This window comes from Lepidochelys kempii, chromosome 4, assembly GCF_965140265.1.
Source record: "Lepidochelys kempii isolate rLepKem1 chromosome 4, rLepKem1.hap2, whole genome shotgun sequence".
NCBI classification, from domain to species: domain Eukaryota; kingdom Metazoa; phylum Chordata; order Testudines; family Cheloniidae; genus Lepidochelys; species Lepidochelys kempii.
Window position 1 is genome coordinate 54,411,107 of NC_133259.1, and position 25,987 is coordinate 54,437,093.

A 25,987-nucleotide genomic window follows, 5' to 3' on the forward strand; every position below is an offset into this window, starting at 1 on the left:
TCTTAAGACAGATCAACAGCTGGTATAAATCTTCATAGCTCAATGGAGCTATAGCAGAGAAACTGAGGATCTTCCCCTTTGTGTTTGCAGTTACTGCTTGCAATGCAATTGAGTGCAAGGGGAATAGCGACATACAGGATACCTCTGAACTCTGTACTTTTATCTATCTTATTGTTTGAAGTTTTCTTTTTTTCTCTTTTATTTTTTAATGGACAGTCACCACCACAATTCCAGCAGAGAGGTACCTCTTAAAATTCATGTTAATGCACCCATTCTAATTGCCTGACATTTTGAATATGGTGCTTGTTGTGTGTTCAACTATATACCTGTTCTCCATGTATCCTTGGTCCCTTTTCTCTGTTTATTAAAAAAAAATTCTATATTTTTAAAGAAAATATTTGCAATTGATTGTAAAATTAACCATGATAATGTTTTTGTTGTTAGAAGCATCCTTCTTAATTTGCCTTACAACCTTCTCAATTAGAGAAAAAAACTGTCAACTTTCTTGTCCTCATGAGGTTTATTAACATGGCAATATATAACTTAGTTTTGCTTTTACTATGGTAAAGATTCTATTTTAAAAATAGCAACTAAATCCTATCACTGCAAATCTCTGTGTTGCATTTGGGAGAAAGAACAGAAAAAAAGAAAAAAAATGTGTTCACCTTGGATAAATAATAAAAAAAAAACCTCTTAGTTGCAAAACACAAATATTTCACTCATAACCCAAGCACCAGACCATTTCTTTGAAGAAGCTTATGATGCACTTAAGACATACAATGCCACAGTATCATAATACAGAACTGAAAGAAATTTCTTGAGAAACCATTAACTTTGAAGGAATGTCTAGACAACTGTGTCAAGAAATGCAAATAATTTATGCTTCTCAGCTCCTACCCAATGGATGGCCCCATGCTGAGTGTACACAAACTCAGAAGAAAAAGGCATGTCACAGTCATATGACTAGGGAGGAGAAGAGAATCGCATAGAAATTCAAGTTAATCTTGAACAGAACTTCAGAAAGCACTTCTCTAAAGTTAGCCAGCATAGCCCCTGGTCATTTTAGCTAGTTTAAAACACTAACTTACAGGTGGTGCATCCTAGCTTCAAATGAGAGGTGATGAAGGGAACACAGCTTTTAATTATTATGATAATTCGTTCTGTTAGAAAAATAAAAACTAAATGACTACAAAATACTGTACAACCTCTTGCAGTAACTAACAAAGTGGCTTCTGGAATCAATGCTTTTGCCAAAAATGCATTTTTAAGGCACTTAAACAGGTATCTCTTATTTAATATATATAGAAAAATAAAATATGCGCTAAAGCAACATTCACAAATACCAGTCTTCTCAATTGTCTGTGTGTGTACAGTATAGTACATATATACATTCACTGTGACACGGACTGCTTCCATTGTTATACCTTCACAGGTGCTTTGGGCTGTCTTGTTAATTTCAGTGCCTGCAAACATGAAACAAAACAGTCATTTATTGCGTTGCTAAAGACTATAACCAAATACAAGGCAAGCTTTTATTTTAGTGGGTGCAAAGGGTTCAGTATATTTCCAGGTGGCTCTGAGAAGCCATATTATCCAGCTTTATTACAGTTTATAACTGAAAGGTTCTAAGTCGTTTCCACTCAGTTAGAGTCAAGTTTTTTGTGCTGTGAAGGATTTTCATCTTACCTGGAAAATAAAATCACTTGACTCTAAACTGAGCTGTGCGCCTCTGTGGAGGCAGAGTAGCAGCTGGAGGGGGCAAATGCAAACTCCCCTCTACTTGCATTTCAGTCACTGTCACTCACTGAGGTGCTGGGGAGTTTAGTGTTACAACTTTTGACTAGTACCTGTGTCCTTCCTGAGTGGCAAAGCCCAGCAGGAGAGCACTGGAACTGTTGGAGGAGACTGTCAAAGCATCTCTGCTGGTGGGCTGAGATTCAGCTATCCATAAGAGAGCAACTGGTAGGCTCTGCTCAAGAAATCATCTTGTGAGGCAGATAATCCAATTATTGACCTGTTTTAAATTCCCTTTTTGGGGACAGATTGTTGAGAAGGTTAAGGAGAGGCTATTCAGATAATATCTGGAGTCCTCGCATTCCCTTGACTTCTGATCATGAGGTTTCAGGCCTGATTATAGTACAGAAATTGTACCAGTTGCATTGACTGGTGATCAAATATCACTGTTTCCTTTCCGAGAAGTCCCAGATGGTAACAATAAGCAAATAAGTGATCAGTCCTGAGGCCTCTCACACAGTAGTTTTAAATATATTTAATGTCTGTATCAGTTTCTACAGCTTGTCAACCACCCCATTAAATACTTATACAAGACTAGATGCCGCCAATATGCTGACAACACCCAGCTCTACACTATCTTGGTGCATGACCCAACGAGTGAAGTCAAGCAAATTAGTCCTTGTCTAGCTGAGGCTCAACTCATACAAAGCGGAGATAGTGCTTCTAGGTTGGTGGGGAGAAGACCTCTTGTTTTAGGGAGTACACGTAGCGGTTTGTCCTCCAACTTGCAGTGTTGGTGCTGGATTAGACTGTAACTGCTCCTGGATGCTCACATAGTAGCTGTGAAGAACGCTTTCTTTCAGCGGCATTTGTCAGAGAAGCATGGCTTCTTCTCTTGAGTGTAGACCCTATTTATTAGCCATGCCTCTGTCGGGGGAGATAAAATTGCTGCAATGCACCCTACATGGCACTTAATGTGGTTGTCTATTTATTAAGTAGTGTGTCCTATGGCACATTACACCAGTGCTCTGTGATCTATACAAGCTTCCAATCAGCTTCTAGATGAAATATAAAGTGTTGAAAAAAAGCTTTACATGACCTGATTACTTGAGAGGCAAGCTCTTTCCTGTGGTATAAGTCTGAAATTTCTATCCGGGATGGTGCTAGTCCTAATAGCCCATTGTTTTATAAAGGGGGAGGGAGGAAGGACATTTTCTAAGAGAAGTTCTGAACTCTGGAAGTTAACTCACAACTCCTATAGGTCCTAGAGAGATGGGATTTGCTGACCCTTATCAGAGAACAGTCATGCTTTTTCCTGGGCTTATCCTGAAGGGGTACTTTAACAGATGTAAGTTGGTATGAGGATGGAGACCATTATTTTGCGGTGGGTTGATTAAATAAGAGAATTATATTTTGAGAGATGTAATTTGGTGGGTCTTTGCAAATATCTGTCCTTTAGTTTTATACATTTTTCAAGCCTGTAAAAGCTCCTTGGCAAATGTTATTTAAAACCAACATAAAAAAATTCCTTAAAAATAAATTGGGCATATGTAATGCCATGTCTCCCAACAACTATCAGCATTTAACAACTGCCAAAATTTAGCCATTAGAAACTGTACTCTTGGATATTATATACCAAGGGGTTCAGGAGAGAGAGACAATTTCACATTTTGTTTGGGTAACAATTTCTTTTACTTTGTAGTTTGGCAGATTTTGCTGCCATATTTACAAGCTAGAAATATCCTACTGCAGATGAACCTCTAAATATTTAAATTCAATTTCATACAAGCAGATCACATGTACTATCATAATTAAGCAAGAATGTCAGTGGAACTGAGAACTGTGACTGGATAACCGTCTCCCACTGCAAGAGAAATGCCAAAGTGAAGCCAAGGTGTTTATAGAAAATAAACATCAAGGTGATGATGACATGTTTATTTTCAAAGCGGGAGACCATTATCCAGTCACAACATTCAGTTCTATTGTAATTATTGCATCTGTACCAAAAACTTCATTGATTTTAAAAAAATAGAGTAATTAAAATAATATTCATGTGAATAACCCAGGAGACCAAGTGAAATATATTGGTGCAGCAGAATGACAGTTTCTCAAAATATCTTTATTGCAGCATTATAGTCTGAGTAGATGACTTGTCTGGTACTTAATGAATAAGAAACTAGTGCTTGGTGCACCTCCAAAGGAGGTGCAATGGTGGTTCCATATCACTTTTGCTCTCCCCCAGTCTTGTACCCTGCCTGAAGGCTACTGTAACTTGCAACTGACAACAGCCTCAAGAGGCCTTTACTACAAGTGGAGATCACAGATGTGCAGATTAGCTCCAGCCATAGTCCCTATCCTGGCCACAGGGAAGAGAGAGGTGATACTAAAGCTGTAATGCCCTAGCAGTGTGGGTGATCATACTCTGGCCAGAGATGCCAGTTTAACTGGGCTTTTTTCAGGACTAGCACAAAGTTAGACCCAAGCACAGCTGAAGATCAGGACTACTGTACTTTTATTGATAAAATCTGCCTGAAAGGGCTTTTTTAGGGGATGAAATTTTCAATCTGAGTTTTAGGCCATGATTTTCAAAAGTGACTAGTGATTTTGGGTTCCCAACCTGAGATGCCTTAAAGTGGCCTGACTTTTAGACAGTGCTGAGGATCCACTCTCTGGAAATTGGCACCGTTTGAGGTGTCTCAAGTTAGGAAACCAAAAACCGAGGCACCCCAAATCACTAGTTTGAAAATCCTAGCCTCAGAGTTTGACACGGGCGTTGGACTGACAGCAGTGGAGGCTGATGGCCTCTTTGGCTGCTGACTCAACAACCCCAACATTTTTGTTGAAAATTTGAAATTCTGAAAATTTCAGTCAGCTTTCTTCTCTGCCTACTGAGGAGACTTAGGCAGTGGCAGTGTAAGCTTTCCCACACTGTGCTGTAATGTACCTCAACTTTCACCTACAAGGACTCCCTGTATGGGTGAGAGTTTCCCAGTCTCCATATACATTCAATCCTTGTCATCTCTGCTAACCAGAGGTGCCAATTAGTGTCCATCACAAGGATTTGTTTCTCTGGTGTTGTTATTTCTATCTTAAGAACTGGACAGACACCACTAAACCTATTTCACATGGACCACTGAACAGCTATCAAATGGTAATAGCACCAATCACTGCTATAATAAACTGAATTTGACCCAGTGACTTGGAGATGAAAAACCTCTCTGTATCATGTTGCAGCCCTATGAACCAGCCAATGCTATATTTTTGTTTTTAAAACTTGACATGAAATACCAGTCATCCACCTAGTAATCTGTATATTTTTCATAAAGTATAAAGGACAACATAATGTTAGAAAACAATGAAAGCTTTAGTCCTGAATGATTTTAATTCATTGCATACAGGGCTCCTGTTTAAAAACAACAACAAAACCCAGCATATACACAAGATCTCAAAATGATAGATATATGAAATCTCACCAGAAGAGAAATTCCAAAGCTAGCTTTATTTGATAGAGATTGGCTCATGCTGTTAAATTCAGATCTATGAAGGGCCTTCTTATTGGGGGTTTTCTGAGTCAGGTGCCTGGCTTGCTAATGAGCAAGGAGCCAGCTGCAGAGGTCTGATCTGGATCTGAATTTCTCAAAAATCTGGGATGTTTGAATCCTGGGTTTTCATTCAGTCTTATTTTGAATAACACCACCATAAAACAAGAAAGGAACAAAGGAAACCCCTAGCCCAGGATCTACAAGAACAATGAAGGGTTTCAGAGTTACATTTACTTACAGTTATTTTTTCTTACATTTAAAAAGAAGTACTCTGCATTATAAATATGTCTGTGGGTGCAATTTCTTACCTTCTGTCTAGAAACCATCCAAGATTTTATTGTTGGTACCAACACACTGCCAAGAAGAATCTGAGCTGGGTGATAGATAAGTAAGGGGACGGAAATTAACGACAGGTGCTCATAGCCGGAAAATACTATCTTCAGCATTGGAATCCCTGTGGACACAAAGACAGCAGACTTAAGACTCCAACTTTGCTTTTCATTTCAAGGATCACAGCAAAACCTTTTACATTTTACTAAGATTTCAACTAGAGAAAAAGAACATTTCTGCAAGAATGAAGACACAGAAGAATCTTGTGAAAGGCAAAAAAAAAAAGGTTATTACACAACAACTCCACTGCAGAGGACCCTTTCCTCCTCTGGCAAAGCTTTAGAATACCAGAAAGGCTTGAAACAGAAGTTCCCTAATTAAGTGGAGTGATGCCAAGCTCCAGCCAGAGGCTTGATGCAGATTTGCCTTGATGGAGAGTGATTGTACAGGTGCAGGAAGGAGTCTTGGATTTTTTTTATTTTTTTTTCTCTCCTTTGCTCTATCCTCATTTTTCTCACTTGTTCCCTATGAACCTGACCATTTGCTCCCATTCATAATCTTCCTCAAGTCCTACCAGCTGTGTGGGAGCACTGTGCACCTACAAACTCCTGATCCACTCCTTTTTCATAGAGAAGTGTTCAATCATCAGCCTTCCCTGCTCTGACTGATGCTTATGGCTCAGATGGAGCCAAGTGCCTGTCAAAGGGAATATTCATTTGTTAGCGAGATAGTATCACTTCCCACTCTAGCAATGAGTTTCTGAAGAAAGGGAGGAAGACAAAAGTCCTAATGAATTAAAGGGGCAGAACAAATCAGCTGAAGTAGTTAGTGGAGAACTAGGAAATGGTTAGAGTACAGAGGAGGCTGGTGGTTGGGAGGAGTGGAAGTAAAGTCCCAAATGTAGGACATCTTTCCTAGGAGACTTAGTTTGAGCTCAGCAGTGCTATTTCTATTACACTTTCCCAAGGAGAATCTTGATAGATAATGAATTTGTATGTCTCTGTCTGACTCAGCCATTATATACTAAAACAAGGTATCTTTTTAAATACTTGTTCTGTAAAATAAGTTTATATAATCTGAGAGGATCTCTTTTTATGGAATGTTTTTCCATATAGGGCTGGAAATAAAACACAAAACTCTTCACCTTTAGGTCACTGATTCAACTCTAGGGAAAGGATGGCAGGGATGAGATCTGCGAAACTTTCATTACAAAACCCGCATAGGTGAAATTTTTATCATAAACCCAAGCTTGGGTTTGTAGAGGCTGGCAAATCTCAGCTGAGTTTGGAGGAAACATGAACCATCTGAACATAAGAATAGCCCTACTGAGTCAGACTAAAGGTCCATGTCTTCTGAGAGTAGCCAGTGCCTGATGCCCCAGAGGAAATGAACAGAACAGGTAATCATAAAGTGATCCATCCCCTCACTCATTCCCAGCTTCTGGCAACCAGAGGCTAGGGACACCATCCCTGCCCATCCTGGCTAATAGCCATTGATGGACCTATCCTCCATGAATGTACCTAGTTCTTTTTTGAACCCTGTTATGGTCTTGGCCATGACAAGCGGCTCCTCCCCAGCACTGCACACAAGTATGTTTAGATGTCTTAAGAGGTCTGCAACCATCACACCCGGCAGGCAATTCACCACATTGTTCTCCTGGCCATCACAAACCCATCTATCTACGTTCCTAATAACCAAAGCCTCCATGACTATTACCTGTCTCTTCCCAATAACTGGGGTCCCCTCCTCTGGAGGGATCTCCTCAATGCGAGGACACCGTGACACCATCTGGAAGGAGGGTCCCAACTATGAGATTGTTTTCCTCCATCCCAGCTTGATGTTCTCCTTCTGAGACGTTCAACCTTCTCAACAGCCCAGCGGTTGTCAGAGTGGGGATGGGACTGCTCTGCCATGTCCCTGAAAGTCACCTCTGTGAACCTCTCTGTCTCCCTTTGCTCCTCCAGTTCAGCCACTCTAGTCTCCAGAGCCCATAGTTGGTCTCTGAAGGCCAGGAGCTACCTGCACTGAATGCACACGTATGCCACAATCGTGCATGCAGCATTCAGTGCAATAAACTGGATATCCTCCCCCGCCCCCACTCTGCTGCTGAACTTCTGCCAGAGTTCTTTTACTCTTACTCTTGCAGGATTTTTTTGTTTTTATTCTTCATTGGGGTGGGTAGTGTTATCGGTCTAAGTTTAGAGAATGTTTGTTAGGTGCCTCTCACACATGCACACCTTACACTCCCTCGCAAAAGTCCCCTGTCTGCTAGCTCCTCTGGTCGCTTAGGAGCTGGTTTCTTAAACCCCTCTTCTCTTCACTCTCATCTGGATGGTGGAAGTCAAAATGAACCAAAATCAAGAAGTTTGGACAAACTGCCATGAGCCAAACCTGCAAAGCTCCACAGAGGTCTAGCAGAGAATGTAAGAGATCACACCATCTGATGGCTATTCAATGACTTATGTGTAATGAGCTGCTGATGTGAATTCCGTCCCCAGTGGACAAGTGGCCACATCACACAAATCATCTGCAGAATTAACACTACTAATGGCAGCCTAAAAAGAGAAATGAAGGCATGAACATGTCACTAGAAGGTCAACCACATGCTCCCCCGTTAGTGGGTCTGGCCATGGTTGCGGTGCATTGACAGGGCAGTGTGGGGAAACTTGGACTGATGCTGTCTGTGCTCTCCCATGCCGATACAGAAAGATACAGGATATCTTTAAGACCTCAGCCTATCACCTTTCAGAAGCACTTCATGGTTACTTACCATTTAAAAGAATACGTTATTTTGTGTAAAGATGATATAGAATGAAGTTATCCAGGTGTTTTCTTCAAACACATCAGTGTTCAAAATGTTTCTTTTAAGACACAGAAAATTATTACTATGCTCCACCAAACAAGGGTGCAGACAGAACATGTAACAGATCAGTGCCTTGTCTGGACCATAGAGAGGATTACACATGAAAGTACCAGCTATTCCCTAGGGGAGCCTTGAGAATTCATCCTATTTTATTCCTGATTTAAATGTCACTCCAGGGGACTCACACTTTGGCCTTCATCCTTCCAGACAAGGTGGGCTGGATTCTTCTTTCTGAGTCCATCTATGTGGCTTCTTAGTTGGCCAGAGCAACACTACTGAGCTGGTGAGACACTTCTTCACTCCCACCAGCTGATGGCTTGGATCCACCAAAATTACTGCTTCTAAAAAACACTAACATCCCCCTTCATTCGTGAACTCCTCCTCTTACTGGCCTCCCGGACCAAGTACTGTCTCCCTCCCTAGTTAGGCAGCATAAAACCTACTTGCCCCACATTCACAGCTCCAGCTAATCCTGATCCATGCGTGATGCTCTATCCAAAGATGCTGCCCGAACTCATCCTTATTCATGGTGCCTCCACAGCACGCCTCAGGAGCTCCTTTTAATCCAGATTGTCAGTTTCTTTACACAAAACCACTAATACTGGTTCCAGTCCTTCAAGACCATACTCATAACTAGCAGTCTTTACTCATGTGAGTATACCCAGTGAAAAACCACTTACATAATAAGGGTCTGCAGGACTGGGTCCAATATTATTAAACAAACACCTTCAAACAACATTATGGGTCTGTCATCAACCTAAAAGGGGGAGACATTTAAAGTTGGTTTTGTTGTGCCATATCTCAATTAAAAGGATGCGAGTCCTGCTGGACTTCTGAAAGGCCTGGAGGATTCATGGTAATCTGCAGTAGAAAGGGAGCTCGCCACACAGTGCAGGGATGAAAGATCTTTCAAGGACTTTCTGAGGCTAGTGAATACACTATATTTGGATAGAGTCATATGATGGATACTTGCATTGCAAAGGAGTATACTTTGCTACACATGCCCACCATGCTGTTTTTGCACACTGGAAACAGTTTTATTGCATAACAATTTGCCATCCCAAACTTCAGAACTTGAAGCATAAAAAAAAAGGTACGGTCCTCTAAATACAAGAAAGAAATCTGAAAAATGACTTACTTGCTGAACGCACTACATTCAACTTGATGATGATGATAATAATACTGTACTTAGCATTTAGGTAGCACAGTTTCATCCAGAGATCTGAATGCACTTTACAAAGGTGAATAAGCCCCATTCTCCATATTTACATATGGAGAAATTAAGACAGAGAGCTTTAATGGCTAGCCTAAGGTCACACAGGAAACTAACGGCAGAAGCAGAACTAGAACCCTGACTCCCAATTCTGTCCCAGATCCAAAGTGACGGACATGTTCTTCAAAGTCCTGGGTTGAGAATAAACATGAGAAATGTTAGCCTAAAAGTTGATTTTTTGGGGGAAAAGCTATGAGTCAGTAAAAACTGGGAAGTAAAATGAAGACTGTCATCCATAACTACGAAGTATTGTAACTAGTGTGACAATATAATTAGATTGTTGGGTACTAAGTGATCCTTAATTCATGGATTGTTTAGATACATGTCAAAACAGTAGCTCTTTGTGAGCCATTAATGTGCAATTAGAATAAAGTTTCATAATTTAACAGGAAAAGCTGACTGGGGATGGAGTAAATTTTCAGGTATGCATTAATTAAGAAAAAATCCTGTTCATTTTTTATGCAGCTCCCACTTACTGCAAACCCAGCCTTTGCCATCTTTTATGTGTTTGTACTAAATATGGAATTGGGGAGTAACACAGACTGGATGCTCAGAAACTCATGTTAGTAATGGTGAAAACAAAGTGTTGGAAGTTTGGCTTTTCATTGGCTAAAAATTACTCCCTAAATTTAAAAAAAAAAAAAGATAAATAGAAATGTTTGTGTGTAATGTGCCAAACAATACTTAAAATGCCTTCTATCCCACTAAGAGTCTATAGGACTGTAGCTGTAGTTCTATGTAAAACGTAGCCATTTATAAAATAAAAGTATCCAGAGATGTTATTGTATACCACGTAAGAAAATCTTGCAAACCCTTAATTAGGAAAAAAATACATAATTTTTAAGGTAAAAAAGAAGAAAGACTCAAATTGGAAACCTGTTACATTATTTTGTTTTGCTCTCCTATAACAAAGAGCAAAACTTTTTAAAATAAACAAGCAAACAAAGAGAGCCCCCATCTTGATTCCTGGGCTGAGGATGTATGCGAAGTTTCAGCCTGCAATGTATTTTAATGGTGAGGTTGTGAACTGCTGTTAACTGAAGCTATAACAGAAATACTGACTGAAACAGTAGTGACATGAGCAGGTGCTGCCATAACAAAAATAGTAAAGTGAAGGGGATGAATTTAAATCTTTCAGATGGATAGCAAGGAATGAAGGTGCTAAGCAAAAAGGATCTGGTTATCTTTATTTTGGTCTGTCCGCTCCTGTTTTGCTCATCACTTATAGCATACTACTACTGACTCTAATGTAGTAAGATAGCTACAGCAAGATTAAACTAATAAGTTTGCACAGCATCAGAGCACATACATTAAAATAAAATAAGGTCAGTTAGACACCTCACAGGTTTTCTCAAAATACTTTAAGCGTTTCTGAACTCATTTTTCTTGGATTTTTGTTAGCATATGTGCAGTTCTACCTGATGGTTTAAAAGTGGTTATATGTACCCTGACATATATTGCTGTATGCTTGGATGGTGGGTTTTGTTGTTTTGTTTTTTCTTAAGAGTCATTGGGCCAGATTTTTCCTCACACTAGTGTAATCTGATTGACTTCACTGGCGTTAGTCCTGATTTACACTGCAATCAGAGGGAGGGGATTTTTTGCTGGGATTTTCGACTCTGCTATGGCTTCACTGTATGATCTCCACGATGTAAAGCAGAGGTGGTCAAATATTCTGACAGACATGTGGTCAGGTACACACACATTCACCTCCAAGAAAAGAAGGAGCCATGGGGCCTAGTTAGATGAGAACACAGCACCTCACAGGATCAGGAGATGAAAAGCAGAAAGGAGGAACACCAACCAAGGACCGTCCAAAAAATGTCCTCACTTCTGGGGAAAAAATAAGCATATTTCCAGCTGGATTTTCCCTGTTTCTTGCTCCCTCGGGCTTGCTCCTTTCTTCTCCTTCTCCTGTCTGCTCTCATTGTTCCTGTGTTCCCTCTCAGTCTTCGGTTCCTGTACTCCGATGGGCTCTTTTTTCTTCCTCTTCTGGTCCTTTATGTTCTCCCTCACCTAACCTTTCTGTTCCTGCATATTCTCTTTTCTTCTTTTTCTCAGTTCTTGCCCTTTTAACCCATGTTCTTCTGCTGCACGAGGGTCCCAATTCTCCTCTCATTTACAGCAGTGAGAATCAGGTGTAATTCCATTGAAGGCAATGGAGTTACACCAGTGTAAACAGATGTTATGAGAGGAGGGCCAGGCTAGATTTCCATTTATTCCTGATGTTTCTGCTCTTTTCCCATGTCTTTCACCACTCTTTTACTACTAACATTAAAGCATTTTGTGATACAGTGTTAGGGGCCTAGAGCTGACCCAGTGCTCTGGTCGCTAAAGGTACTAGCTATTTCCCTCCTGGAATGGAATTAATAGGACGGATGGGGGCTCAATTAGACAGGAAGCTGACCAGCTAATGAAAGCAATCAACCAATCAGCTGGGAACAATTAAAAGGACAAGAAGAAAGCACAAGAAAGTGTCAGGCAGAGACCAGGGGATACGGGATCTCAGGATGGGGTGATCTTCCTTTCTCACTCTCCAGAGTGTGTGTTAAGGGGGAAGTTTACTTTCAGTTGTGTGTGGCTACACAAGGCTGCACTGGTGAATTGGTGGAAGGGACCTAATAAATAATATGATGGGGCTTGTGTCCACCCTGGTTGGTGGTGATTCAAAGGGTGGAGAAGGTAGCCTGTTACGTATGTGGAGCAGATATGCAAGTAGGAGAAAATCTGCTTGTCCAACCTCCATGGCTATCAAAATGGCCAACAATAACGGTGGGGTATCTACAACACAAGGGTACTGAGTGTGTGTGCCAGAAAAGCTCTTTTTTCTCCCCTCACCTATGCTGATTTGGCCCCAACATTGTACTTTGGACATCCCTGATCTAAGGCTACCGGTTCCCAAGTAACTAACTCAACTGAAATCCGTTTTCCCCTCCCCCATCCTTGCACCCAGTGCACATCTTTCACTTCCTCTCTCTCTCCCCACAACCCCGTTGTTACTTTCACATGTTCTAGTCTCCTTTATACAAGGCCCTATGAAAATATCATGTGGCACTTCATTACATTTAGTTAACTGTAAAATAATAAAAAAGTCCTACAAGATTTGAAGGTATTTTTAAAGCAAATTTAAATTTAGGGCTCTTTTCATCTAGCTATCATTGCAGTCATATAAATGAAGCAAATTAATTTTAATGCTCCAAGGTACTGATTCTGTGTCACCATGGTTGACAGGATCCAACCAGACTTTATGAGATGGCATTTGACTTTATGGAAGTGAGCACTGTGCATGCATTTACAATTTTACAGGGACTTTAAGCTGTCATGCTGAAAAATGTTTATAAAACATTAATCAAAAAGTGCCTCTTTAATACAATGCATTGTCTGAAAGATGTTAGAAGGCACATATTGTAAATGGATTCTTTTTCTGACTAAAGTAATTTCTACCAAAAGCATTTCCCCACTGCTATACAAGTACACAGGGTGGATAGATAAAGAGCACTTTCTCAGCACATTACTACCTGATCCAAACACTTGGGAAATCACTAATGTACAGCATGCCATATTTCCATGTCACACATGACACATTTGTCTAAAATTACCCAACAGAGTTTGACATTGCAGCATATTCCATAGCAGAGCTTTCAACTGACATCTGCCAAGTAAGAAACTTCAAGTAAGAGCTTTCTTCTTCTAACAAGCAAGTAAGAGTTTTCTTTTATCCTATACCCATGATGGAAAGGATAAAACAATAAGTACTGTAGCTCAGTTTTTCTATTTTAATATGTTTATTTTATGCTCCCTGAATTTGGAAGTTTCCTCATAGCAGCGTTTCATCACTTGCTGTTTTCTATAGTACTACTGTGATTTGAGAGAACTTAATATAACACTTTATTGCTACCAAAATACAGGCTATTATCCTTCACTCCCAAACCCGAACTATTGCTAGCTGATATACTTTTCTTTATTGTTCGGTGTTTTCCCCTTAAATGTCCATATACTAAACCATTTATCCTAAAACTTTATCACTTATATTACTGAATCACATTCCAAACTACTTGTGCATTGCACATATGAGAAACTGCAGTATTTTTACTTGGAGAAATATAGTTGGAACCACAGAAAGAGAATACCACTGAAAGTAGGGACACACAAGCCATTCAGAAGATCAGAGGAAAAAGCAAACATCACAAAAGCAATTACAAGAATTAAAATACTGTCCTTGGTCTATAGATTTGTAATATTCTATTCTATTTGTCTATACATTTCTAGTGAATCAATTACCACGGTATCTAAGAGTCATATACAAGAAATAAGACATTACTGAGTGTCACAGACTCAGACCAGAAGGATATAAGAGAGAAGTAGAAGCTTCAGAATGAGCAGGTCCCTGTTCCCTGGATAGCCAAACAAAGGCTACTCCAGGCTAATCAAGACACCTGACGCCAATTAACCAATTAAGGCTGTTAGGCTAACGGACACAGCTGGAACAAATCAAGGTCTCATTCATACTGCTTAAAAGCTCTCAGGGGAAGCCCAGGTGAAAGGAGCTGGAGGAGAGAAAGCATCACTGAATCCTGAGGTAAGGGTGAAGCTAGGAAAAGGGGACCACGGGGAAGTGGCCCAGGGAATCAAAGCAGCATCAATGGTGAAGGAAAAACCGCTAACAGCTGCTACCATTAGGATCCCTGGGCTGGAACCCGAAGTAGAGGGTGCGTCTGGGTTTCCCCTTTCCCCCCATGCTTTACTGAGATCCTCTTGAGAGGGGAAGCAGACTTTGGTCCAGGCAGGAGGCCAAACTGCACCTACTGAGCTCTAAGGAGCAACAGAGACTATGGGTATTCCACCTTCCCACCTCCCATACTGGCCTGTGATGAAAGTAGCTCAATAAGCTGTAACCTTTGCCACTATACTGAGAAAGGGAGGTCATATTGAGGGCCTTAGTGACCTTCTGAGGCCACTGAATCTGCCTGGAAGTGTGAGACCCACCAGTACAGGCTTGGAGCTTTGTCACATGAGTTATGAATAATAGTAGCTTTTCTAAGTTATATTGTCTTTCTGCAGGATCACTTTGGAAGTTGATTACAAAAGGAGGCATGCCAGGACATTTAGCAGCCTTCTTGATTGAGGAAATACCTGTTCAGAGAGGTGAGTCTTGCATTGGGATCTGTCCAAGACAGGCAAGACACTAGCTCAGTTTGATTGCCAGTAGCAGAGAGTTTCATAAGACCCTACCACTAAGAACACACTGCCAAGCAGCCTCTGAGAATTCTCCTAGTGGTTTTGCCAGCCACATCTTCCCTGCTATGGCAGCATTCTCAGAGGGGTGCAGAAAGGTAGTCATGGTTATGAGTAGGTTCTAACCTATTTAGGATTTAGAAGTTGAGAACAAAGCTGTTAAAGCAGACAAGAACTTGGATGGGGAGCTGTTGTTGAGCACAGAGTACTGGTGATGTACTGTGATCAGTCTGTCTCGTTCAGGGGAGATGTTGCATGCTGTACCAGATGGAGCTTTCATGGTTATCCTAGACAGAACACACTGCAATAGTTTAGCTTTGAGGTGACACAGGATATATTACTACGGCTAGGTCTGTGTCCTAGAGGAAGGAACACAAACTTCTGGTTAGCTGTAGATGGAAGAAGGTATTTTTGGCCACGGTTTTTTAAAATCCTGAAACTGCACACCACTTTGATTTATTTATTATTTGGCATATGCAATGCGTTCACGCCAAGCCACACTGTTCTTATCAGCAATGTTCAGGGCATGAAGACCTCCAGGAAGTTGAGTCATTTTGCATTCCTCAAGAATGTGTGTCATGGTTTGTGGCTGCCCGCACTGACATAGTGGACTATCTCTGAAATGTCACTGAAATACTGCTGCAGCACAAATTCCATGTCTGGTACGAAATCGGTTGAGAAGGCTCCATTGCCTTTGTGGTAAATCAAACACGGGTTGACATTGAGTCAGAGACAAGATAATTATTTGTCACTTTCTCTGCAGACCATGAAGCTCGCCACGCATCCTCTACCATAAATCTCTCACACTTAAACTTATCCACAACGGGTGCTGTGAGGGCAGATGACCCTGTGGTGGATTAACAAAGTCTTTAATTAATGGTAGATGTGGTATATCATGCAATTTTGTCACAAGCTTTGCTACTCTTTCATCTCTGCGAACACTGGGTGGAGCAATATTGCAGAGAACTGGTAACCATGGTAGAGGAGTAGATTTAAGTGTGCCTGAAATAATACACATGGTGGTTATAAGTTGTACATTGATTATCCTTGTGTGAGATGAGCCAGCCCATACTGGAGTGCAGTACTCTGCTACTGAGTAACAGAGTGCCAAAGCTGAAGTGCATAACGTTTGGGTGTTGGTGCCCATGTCATTCTGGCCAGTTTTCCAAGTAGGCTGTTGTGTGTTTTGACCTTACTCATTGTCTTTGTAAGATGATCGTGATATGTGAGAGTCCTATCCAACATAATGCCTAGACCAGACGTGAATCATGCTTTATTTGCTGACCATTGAAAACTATATTCAACTCTCTGCCCACTTGTGCATGATGTAAGAACTGCAAAGAGCTACAGAAGGCCCCGCCCCCGCAAATCCCATGGGCTGTGGTTCCCAGCCAATGGGAGCTGTGCGCGGAGCCCCCGGCCCCTCTGGTGCCTAGGAGCTGCAGGGACATGCGGATCTGGGTAGGGAGCCCCTGCCAGCCCCACCAACCCTCCCCTGCCAGCACCAGCAGGGTACCAGGCCACCTCCTCTAGCACCCATGGCACACCTGACCACCTCCGACAGAGCACCCACAGCCTGCTGCCCAAGTTTTAATTAGGGGTATATAGTAAAAGTCAAGGCCAGGTCACAGGCCCTGAATTTTTGTTCACTGCCTGTGATCTGTCCATGACTTGTACTAAAAATACCCATGACTAAAATGTAGCCTTAATAATAAGACAGAAAATATCATATTGTCTCTATATAAATCCATGATATGCCCACATCTTGAATACTGTGTGCAGATGTGGTCGCCCAATCTCAAAAAAGATATACTGGAATTGGAAAAGATTCAGAAATGGCAACAAAAATGATTAGGGGTACGGAGCGTCTGCCATATGAAGAGAGATTAATAAGATTGGGACTTTTCGTCTTGGAAAAGAGATCATTGGTGGGGGGAGATATGCTAGAGGTCTATAAAATCATGACAGGTGTGAAAGAAAGTAAATAAGGAAGTGTTATTTACTCCTCATAACACAAGAACTAGGGGTCACCAAATGAAATTAATAGGCAGCAGATTTAAAACAAACAAAAGGAAGTACTTCTTCACAAAACACACAGTCAACCCGTGGAACTCTTTGTCAGAGGATGTTGTGAAGGCTAAGACTATAACAGGGTTCAAAAAAGAACTAGATACATTCATGGAGGATAGGTCCATCAATGGCTATTAGTCAGGATGGGCAGGGATGGTGTCCCTAGCCTCTGCTTGCTAGAAGCTGGAAATGGGTGGCAGGGGATGGATCACTTGATGATTACCTGTTCTGTTCATTCCCTCTGGGGCACCTAGCATTGGCCAGTGTTGGAAGACAGGATACTGGGCTAGGTGGCCCATTGGTCTGATCCAGTATGGTCGTTCTTATGTTCCATCAACAACGTCCACATTTGTAGCCTTGCAAACAGCACTTTATGGTTGAATGTATCAAAGGTGGCCGACCATCCTAAAAGTATTATGGTGGATATTTTTCCTCTGCCTAAGGGCATAAGAAGATCCTTCATCTGTGCAATTAGCACTTTTTTGGTGCCATATCTAAGTCTCAAGTCTGACTGGGAAGAGTTCAGGAGCAGCTGACGTTATTTTGCCACTGCCTTCTTGATAGCATCTAAATTATGCTGAAAGAAACCCTCGCTTAAAGTATTTTAAGAGGTGAGGAACTCAATTCAGATCTCAATTCAGTTTCAACGTGGGGAGGAAGAGGGACAAACTGAGGCAGCAGCAGAAGAAAAAAATGTCGAAAGAGGAAGTTGCACAACGAAATGGTGAGAGATTAAAGGAGCTTGGTGGGACAACATAGAATCATAGAATATCAGGGTTGGAAGGGACCTCAGGAGGTCATCTAGTCCAACCCCCTGCTCAAAAGCAGGACCCATCCCCAATTAAATCATCCCAGCCAGGGCTTTGTCAAGCCTGACCTTAAAAACTTCGAAGGAAGGAGATTCCACCACCTCCCTAGGCAACGCATTCCAGTGTTTCACCACCCTCCTAGTGAAAAAGTTTTTCCTAATATCCAACCTAAACCTCCCCCACTGCAACTTGAGACCATTACTCCTTGTCCTGTCCTCTACCACCACTGAGAATAGTCTAGAACCATCCTCTCTAGAACCACCTCTCAGGTAGTTGAAAGCAGCTATCAAATCCCCCCTCATTCTTCTTTTCTGCAGACTAAACAATCCCAGTTCCCTCAGTCTCTCCTCATAACTCATGTGTTCCAGACCCCTAATCATTTTTGTTGCCCTTCACTGGACTTCTCCAATTTATCCACATCCTTCTTGTAGTGTGGGGCCCAAAACTGGACACAGTACTCCAGATGAGGCCTCACCAATGTCGAATAGAGGGGGACGATCACGTCCCTCGATCTGCTCGCTATGCCCCTACTTATACATCTCAAAATGCCATTGGCCTTCTTGGCAACAAGGGCACACTGCTGGCTCATATCCAGCTTCTCGTCCACTGTCACCCCTAGGTCCTTTTCCGCAGAACTGCTGCCTAGCCATTCGGTCCCTAGTCTCTGGGAGAGAGAGAGTCCCAAATGGGAGACAGTCCTTCAGCTGGAAGTTTTGGCTGGCCTGCATTTATCCAAATGAACAGAACACTTTACTTTCATGCTGTGCATTGAAGAAAGGACAATGGCCTAGATTCACAAAGATACTCAGGAGTCATGACACTGAGCGTTGCGGCACCTACATTTTGTGTGCCTGGAAAATCACAGGAACACCACACTGACTCACGAAGCCTGAGTTAGTGCCTAAATGGGGAGAGATTCACAAAAGCCAACATAGTAGGTGGCTTTCCTGTTGAAATCCCTTCTCCTAATCAGTTGGAGGGGGAATTTGAACTGGGGGTCTTCCACATCCCAGGGGAGTACCCTAACCACTGGGCTAAAAGTTGTGAGTGAAGTCCTCTCTCTCCCATCACCCTTGCTGTCTTGTGTGAATCTGCTTGAGGGGCCTGGCCTGGTAGGCATGCACAGAGCCAGATCAGGCCCCACATGAGTTATGCAGGTGAATCGTTGTCCTCCTCGGTTTGTGAATTGCTCTGGGATTTAGGAGGGAGATACGTGCCCAGAGTTGAGGCAGTCGTACACATGTCCAGAGGCAGAAACACAGGAGCAGAGAGAACTTTTTACTGCAAAAACTTAGGTGCTGAGTGTGTTTAGGCACCCACAGGATTCAGCAGCAGTTTTGTGAATAGCAATGGAGCCTAAAACTAAGAACCTTTGCTTTGGTGCCTAAGAACCTTTGTGAATCTAGGCCAATGACACTAGAGCATTCAAAACAGCGCTCACACAGCTAGCATGAGACTGGGTGCCTGTTACTTCCTTTGGGAGCACAGCACTACTGGGATACAGATGAATCACTGAGTACCTGTTAACATATTACATTGGCCCCAAAGTTACCCGGGGGATGCAGGAGAATCACTTTTTGAAATTCAGTCCTGTCTATGTGAGATTCATACTGGCTGCAAGAGATTCAATGGGTCTGTGATACATATAAAGGCGAAGGAAGAGGAGGAAGATTAATGAAGAATGAGACAGGTATTTCTTTTGTCACTAACACTAAAGGAAAAGATGGAGAAAAGCTAGTGCCCCAGGCATGCTTTTACTAATTTTAGTTTTTAGTTGTTCAGGTCACTGGTTCACCTTGTTCATATTACCACAGAAATTAGATTCTGCAATGTAAAATGTAGCTACCAAGAAACAGTATATCTTCAAATATCAAAGATTTAAGTAAATAAAAATGTAAAAGGGGGAAAGAGAGAATGTGCTGTTTGATCTATTTATGGTTTTTCAACGGGTGTTTTCAGATTGAAAGTGATGTTTAATGAATGACCTGAGCAATCTCACCAAATGCTAACAATGAAACATTAAACACCGACAACTGAAGACTGCCTTAGACTCAGGAACACCTTAACCCATCTGACAATATTGTAGTAGTAATTAATTAACAGGTCATTCAAAAATGAATCAAACCACCATAAATCTTATTTTAAACACTAGCTTACCTCTACAATGAGACCTAGCCACATGCATGGCTATGGTGTAGCTGATCTTGGTCTACTTCAGAGACTTTTTACTGCCTGTATATCAAGTCATAGTTCACACAGACAATATATTCAGTGCACTCAGAGGTTCGTCTTGTACTTCATTACTAACATGAAAGCCATTGAGATATGTGTACTCAGTGATTGCAGAAACACCCTTTTTTCTCTATATTTCTAGTATACTTTTATGTAACAGAGCCATGTCAGTGCCTCAGATATTATGGTGATAAATGGAAGGATGCACAGAGAGACAGACAATATCCTACAGATTGAAAGTTTTATTAATTTGCTGTTCCCTTGAACACAATTATTCTCTCCAGCACAGCAGATGCCTGTGGAGGCATTAAAGTTTTGGCGAAGTGAATTTCATTTAATGTATTAAAATAGACATTATGGAAATACTTATATACATTATTCCTATTGTATTTGAGTGCGTGCAAGAAATGAAACCCACAGTGATTCCCTCCTTATGCATCAAGGCAAGCAAAAACACGGATGCATAAACTAAACATCTCCTCTCCCTCCCTCCTTTTACTATGTTTTTAGGCCATGGAAATGCCAGATATCAGAATCTGAAAACACTGGCCACAACTTTTCAGCTTTTTTTTTTTTGTAGAACAAAGGATAATAAGATTTACTTTCCCCATCACTTGGGCAGGGACTTTGGAGCCAACAGTCCTCTATCCACAGGAGAGAGAAATACTGTCCTATGTCTATTTTCCACACTAAACCACTGACAATTAGGATGGTGCTGGGAGTTGTGGATAGCAACTTGCAATGCTATCCACTTCCAACCTCACAGCAATTCCCCTTCTAACAGGGCCACTACTTTTTCCAACTATTTTTTGTTTTTTTTTTTAAATCCTTGCACCCATAGTTTCAGGAGTGTCTGAAGCCAGCAGCTGAGACTGGCTGCCAGACGGTGCATTGAGAGCAGCACATGTAGATGTGATACTCCCACGGAGACTCAACAACATCTTCAATACTCTTTACCATAGGTGACATTTGTAGCCTCTGCCAGCTTGGGATAAAGTGATCCTGAGTCATGTCCAAATTCGGATCTCCCCAAGGGTAACCTGCCAGCTATCTGCTGAGTATAATGTAGTTCTTTAAAGTAGATACATTAACTGTAACTGTTTTGGTGGAGAGAGAGGGATGGGAGGGCTCTTGGGTCATTATCATTTTACAGCTGGGTGTTTGTAGCATCTTTTTTTTATTATTATAAAGCGGTATGAGCTTGCTGTCATTAAAAACCTGCAATCTGGTTTTTAGTGTCTGATCTAATTAAGAGTTCATCTGGCAAGACACACAACCAAATAAATAATTGGAGAGGTGCACCTCTGAAATGACAATTGTTATTCATCGATCTCTTTTTGCAAGTAGAGATTGAGAGATGTAAACTTCAAGTGAATGAGATCTCCTGGGTGAGATTCTTCAGTTCAAACACAGTAAACAACTGTTGTTCTCTGATGCACATTTTAGTACTGCTGGAGGCAAACTTTCTAAATATTAATAAAAAAACCTACTACTGGCAGAGTGTACAGATGAATAGGAAGCACTAGGAAACAAGCCCCAGTGCTGGATTTCTTGCCCACATTCAAAGGCTAATCAAAAAGCATGTGTTTCAGGGCACATAAGAAGGGAGATCCCCTAATTTCCTATAAGGTTACCCTTTTAGAATCATAAGAGAGATGAAAATTCAGTAAACAGAAACAGAGGAGGCATAGGATATCATGAATCTCATGCCAAACACAACAATAGAAAAACATGTGCTCTGTCCAAGTGCCACTAAGACTCATTTAAACTCTGACATTTCTTTCTTTGAGGTAGATCTACTAGCAGATTATCTTCCTGAATATATGCCCTCACTGTAACCCCTTTGTGCTTCTCTGGTGGTGCAAAGAGGTCATAAAGCTGACTTAGCTAGCCAGCATGTGGACATGATGGGAGACTAGGTGTTGGCAGAGCATTGCTACTCCCAGAGGCTGTCACTAGCTGGCACATGAGAGCAGGGCTGAGTCTGCTCTGATTTGTGCCTGGACCCCCCATATGTTTACTTGCCTATTGATTCTAATGATCACACTGAAATATATGGTAAATGTTCACGTTGTGGGTCAATCTGAAACTCCCAGACACTAACCTGGCAAGCTAGACGGTGCTTCACTTCATCCCAATAATAATACTTTAAAATATACAACTATACATGAACATGGGGCCAGAGTCACTGGCAGGTCTAGGTCAGCATACGATGGCAAAGTGCCTGCCGCAAAGCCCTGGTGATGGGCATTTGGCTAAAGGAAAAAGTTGCTAAGTCCACAACTTCAGCTGGACTGGGGGGTGAGTGTGTAGGGGGGTTTGAACAGCTAAATAGGCACAGCTGATGGGTGTGATGATGGATGTGCTGATTCACCACATGACAGCAAAAAGCCTCATGTACGGTGTTGTGGCTAAAACTGCCTGCCATGTCACTGGACTCTGGCCATCCGTCGTTTGGGACTTGGAAGCATGTATCTCAGCTCAGTTACACAACTGTGTTTGTTACCATGCTGAATAAAACCTTTTTCCTGTTTTTTTAAAAAAAATCCCTTGGGGATTACTCCTTCTGGGTGAGTAGGAACGCTGTACATGCCTGCAAACTGCCAGCTCTGTTTGGGGAGTGGGGGAGGGAGGGTGCAGAGGCTTATGTAGAAGGAAAACATTTAAACTATCTCCATCCCAGAAGCCTTGAAAATGGATTTGGTTTTTGTCTGTCCCCCCAGTGGAGTGATGTCTTTAAAACATTGGCAAGTCCCGACCATCAAGTTCTGTCTCTCCTCGGAGTCTAGCGAGAAAGGAAGGTGGCGACTTGTTAGGTCATAACGATGACTTGATAAATAATATTGTACCTCAAGAACATGTTTGGTAGGGACCCAAATGAGCAAGGGTGGGAGAGCGAAGCAAGTACGTAGCCAGTCCTACAGAACTGACCAGCCATGCACGGAGGCCTACACGGCTTCTCATTAGACTAGATAGGTCTTTCCTTCCTCGGAAATAGTTTAAAGTTTTTAGGAGAAGACAAAAGGGCTGGTTGGTCAGCCAGCCATGGAAAGGGAGGACAGTCTATGAAAGGAGCACCGAAAAGGGAGTAACTTTCTTTGGCTTCTTGGTTCTGCTTTCAGCTACAGCAATGTAGCTTGGGAGTAATTTCAATGACTTTAAATGACAATAACAGAACTGTTTACAGGTACTGGGAACTTCTGTATGTGAACTGGGGTCCTAGAACTGTCCTCTTGTGCCAGGCTCTCCTTTCTAACTCATGCACCATTAGCCCCTCCAGGCCTAATCTTCTGAAATAAGTGCCACTTACTGGGAAGGGAGAAAGCCCTCCCAACCGCCCTGCTGGTGGCAAGGGGGGAAGACACAAAAGAACTTCAAAAAACAAACTTTAAAACTGACCTCAGGAACATAGATTTGAACTTGAAGAACCCACACTAACAGTAGGTACTTTATCCTTGGTCCCAGCTCTTCATAGTAGTTTGCTCTTAACATACCCATTAGAAGGCCAGGAGATTTCTTATGCAGGCACAGTAAGGAGGCTAGAGCTGGGAATGAGTGGGCTACAGTAATAACCCTTGTGAGACTTTGTATCTTTCTAGGAATTCAAAAGCAAAAATGGATTCAACAGGACCCCTATGATTTTAACAATTTTGGTAGAAGTTGGGAGTACACCTTGGTCCAGATACAGCCTCCAGCCATCTGTTCTTTCAAATGCCATCCCCTACCAACAAGAATCATCTCTCTCTTATGCAGGCAGGTCACTTTCACCTAGATCCCTTTCTCAATCAAGTTAGATGAAAAGGCCATATAAAACTAAATATCAGCAGGAAGTGGATAATTATGCAGCCTAAAATGTTGCCTCTTAGTCTTCATATAAATATCGAACAAAAGAGGTTACAAGATGGATCCTCCATAACCTCACAAATGAAGGCCTTTGGAGAACATCAGTAATTGCACAGCATTACCCTTTGGGAACTCTATACGAGAAGTCAGTGGAATCACTCACATGCTTAAAATTAGGCACATGCCTTATTACTTGATGAATCAGGGCTACAGAGCACAAACTTGAAGTCATTGGGAACAGAAAGCATTCAGCACCATGCAAGAAGTGCTCATTATTCCTGCAGGTTCAGCTCCATATTTACTGAGTCTGCAATGGTTGACTATACAAATTAACTCTGGGCTGAAACTTGGCAATATTTCTGGTTTCACTGTGTTTCTTTTCTCTTATGCAGTAATTAAAAAGCCTTATTTTATCGCAGTCTGTAATCTGAATCCAATCTTTTGGCCTTTTTATATTTAAAGCAGCTAGATTCTCATAGTCATAAAACAGGCAAATGCAGAAGCATGCTACCTTGTTTTTAAATTGTCTGAACATAGATTGTCCACTCTGCACTGAAGCAATAAAACAGTGTATCCATTTTTATTAAAAAAGAAAACCAAAACAGAAAAATCCTTCAAATGAATTTAAACCACAAACATTTTCAAGTAAAATTGACCAAAATAAATAAATTTACAGCTTCTTCCTCAGAGTATTTATATCAACTGAAAAATTTAATTGGGTTTATTTAAGACTCTAAAAAGCCATTGCCTTATTGCTATCTAAATGAGAAAATGTACGCTGCATTGAAAACAAAATCCTAATTCCATAAGGGGCTTTTTAACAATCCTTTGTCAATCATATCTGGTATGCTGATGTTACAGAGTAGGTAGCAGCTATTTATTTTCTGCTGGATAAAATATGTATAGGTTGTAGTTATTGAACTATTATGAAGGTTTAAATTAAAAACTGAATTACTGGTGAGTCTGCATTTTTATTTTTTAAGTGGTGACCTGTAGCTAGTATAAAAGATACAATAATCTCCTACGCTAGCCAGAGACTATATACAAGTTCAGGCAACCAAGCCTGCAGTATTGTTTTAGATGAACCATACTGATCGCTCTGCACTTCCTTCAGGCCTCCTCTTTCTTGCTGAACGAACTCCAGGGAATGGCATCATGTCAGGCTTTCCAGATGGATTATGTGAAGCCATAGCTCAATGTCATTTTCAATAGCAAGACTCATAATTAAAGGTCAAATAGTCACTTCATCTGCAATCAATCAATAGAAGAAGTACTAATACTAAGTACTAATCAATCATTGGCAAATGCACTAATAAAAGCCATGAATCAAACGTCTGCATGTGTGCGTACTCACATGTACTGTGTATATATGGGGAGAAGGAGAGAAAGAACAAAGTGTGGGGGAAATATGTGAGGATACCACATTTATCTTCACTATTTGTAAGTTTATATCCCTAATTCACTAGTTAAATGAAATAGAAATAAATATGGTTTTGCGTGCCAACATGATGTATACTCTTTAGAAATTACTGAAAGGACCATTTATATTAAGAAATATTAATCAGTTTATGATACCGAATGAAAAATATAAGGAACCTAGTCAGTGTAATTCATCCTTATGCCTGCACCTGATCTTTGAGGAAAAATAGGTGCGTCAGCTGTTCAGTATATAAAATAAACCCCGACTTATGGGGACAGCACTTGTCTCAGTGTAGAGCGAGCAATTTTTCATGAATTCAGCAGTGGAAATGGCAGTTGAGCATGCATTGCATGAGAATTAGTCGATTTCTTAACATGGTGCAGGAGAAATATCTTACAAAAGTCTTCTGGTGCTTCTCCTATTACCACTTCTAAAGCTTTAAAGCTGTCCTCTCTTCCTCCTCTTCTGTTGGTTCCATTCTAAAATCCCCAGGGAATGGACAAGAAACACCTATTGGAGCTTCACATGTCAAGATGAGAAAAACGAATTTCAAGCCCCAAAATAAAGCTACTGTTGTAGGAGGTCATTTATATGTTACCAGTTGCTTAATGGCCATGTCCTGAAGGTAAATGAAAA

General features: G+C 41.3%; 1 protein-coding gene across 3 annotated transcripts in view; it reads right to left on the minus strand.

Annotated features, from left to right (window-relative positions):
• Positions 1-1,273: 1,273 nt before the first annotated feature.
• SLC10A7 (solute carrier family 10 member 7) overlaps positions 1,274-25,987 on the minus strand; it is a 199,439-nt gene continuing 174,725 nt past the window's right edge. For all 3 annotated transcript variants that reach the window (XM_073341293.1, XM_073341294.1, XM_073341295.1), the window contains 2 exons: positions 5,585-5,730; positions 1,274-1,463 (listed from right to left, as the gene is read on the minus strand). In XM_073341293.1, coding sequence (XP_073197394.1) covers positions 1,419-1,463; positions 5,585-5,730 — 191 coding nt within the window. In that variant the 3' untranslated portion in view covers positions 1,274-1,418. The remainder of the gene's footprint in view (positions 1,464-5,584; positions 5,731-25,987) is intronic.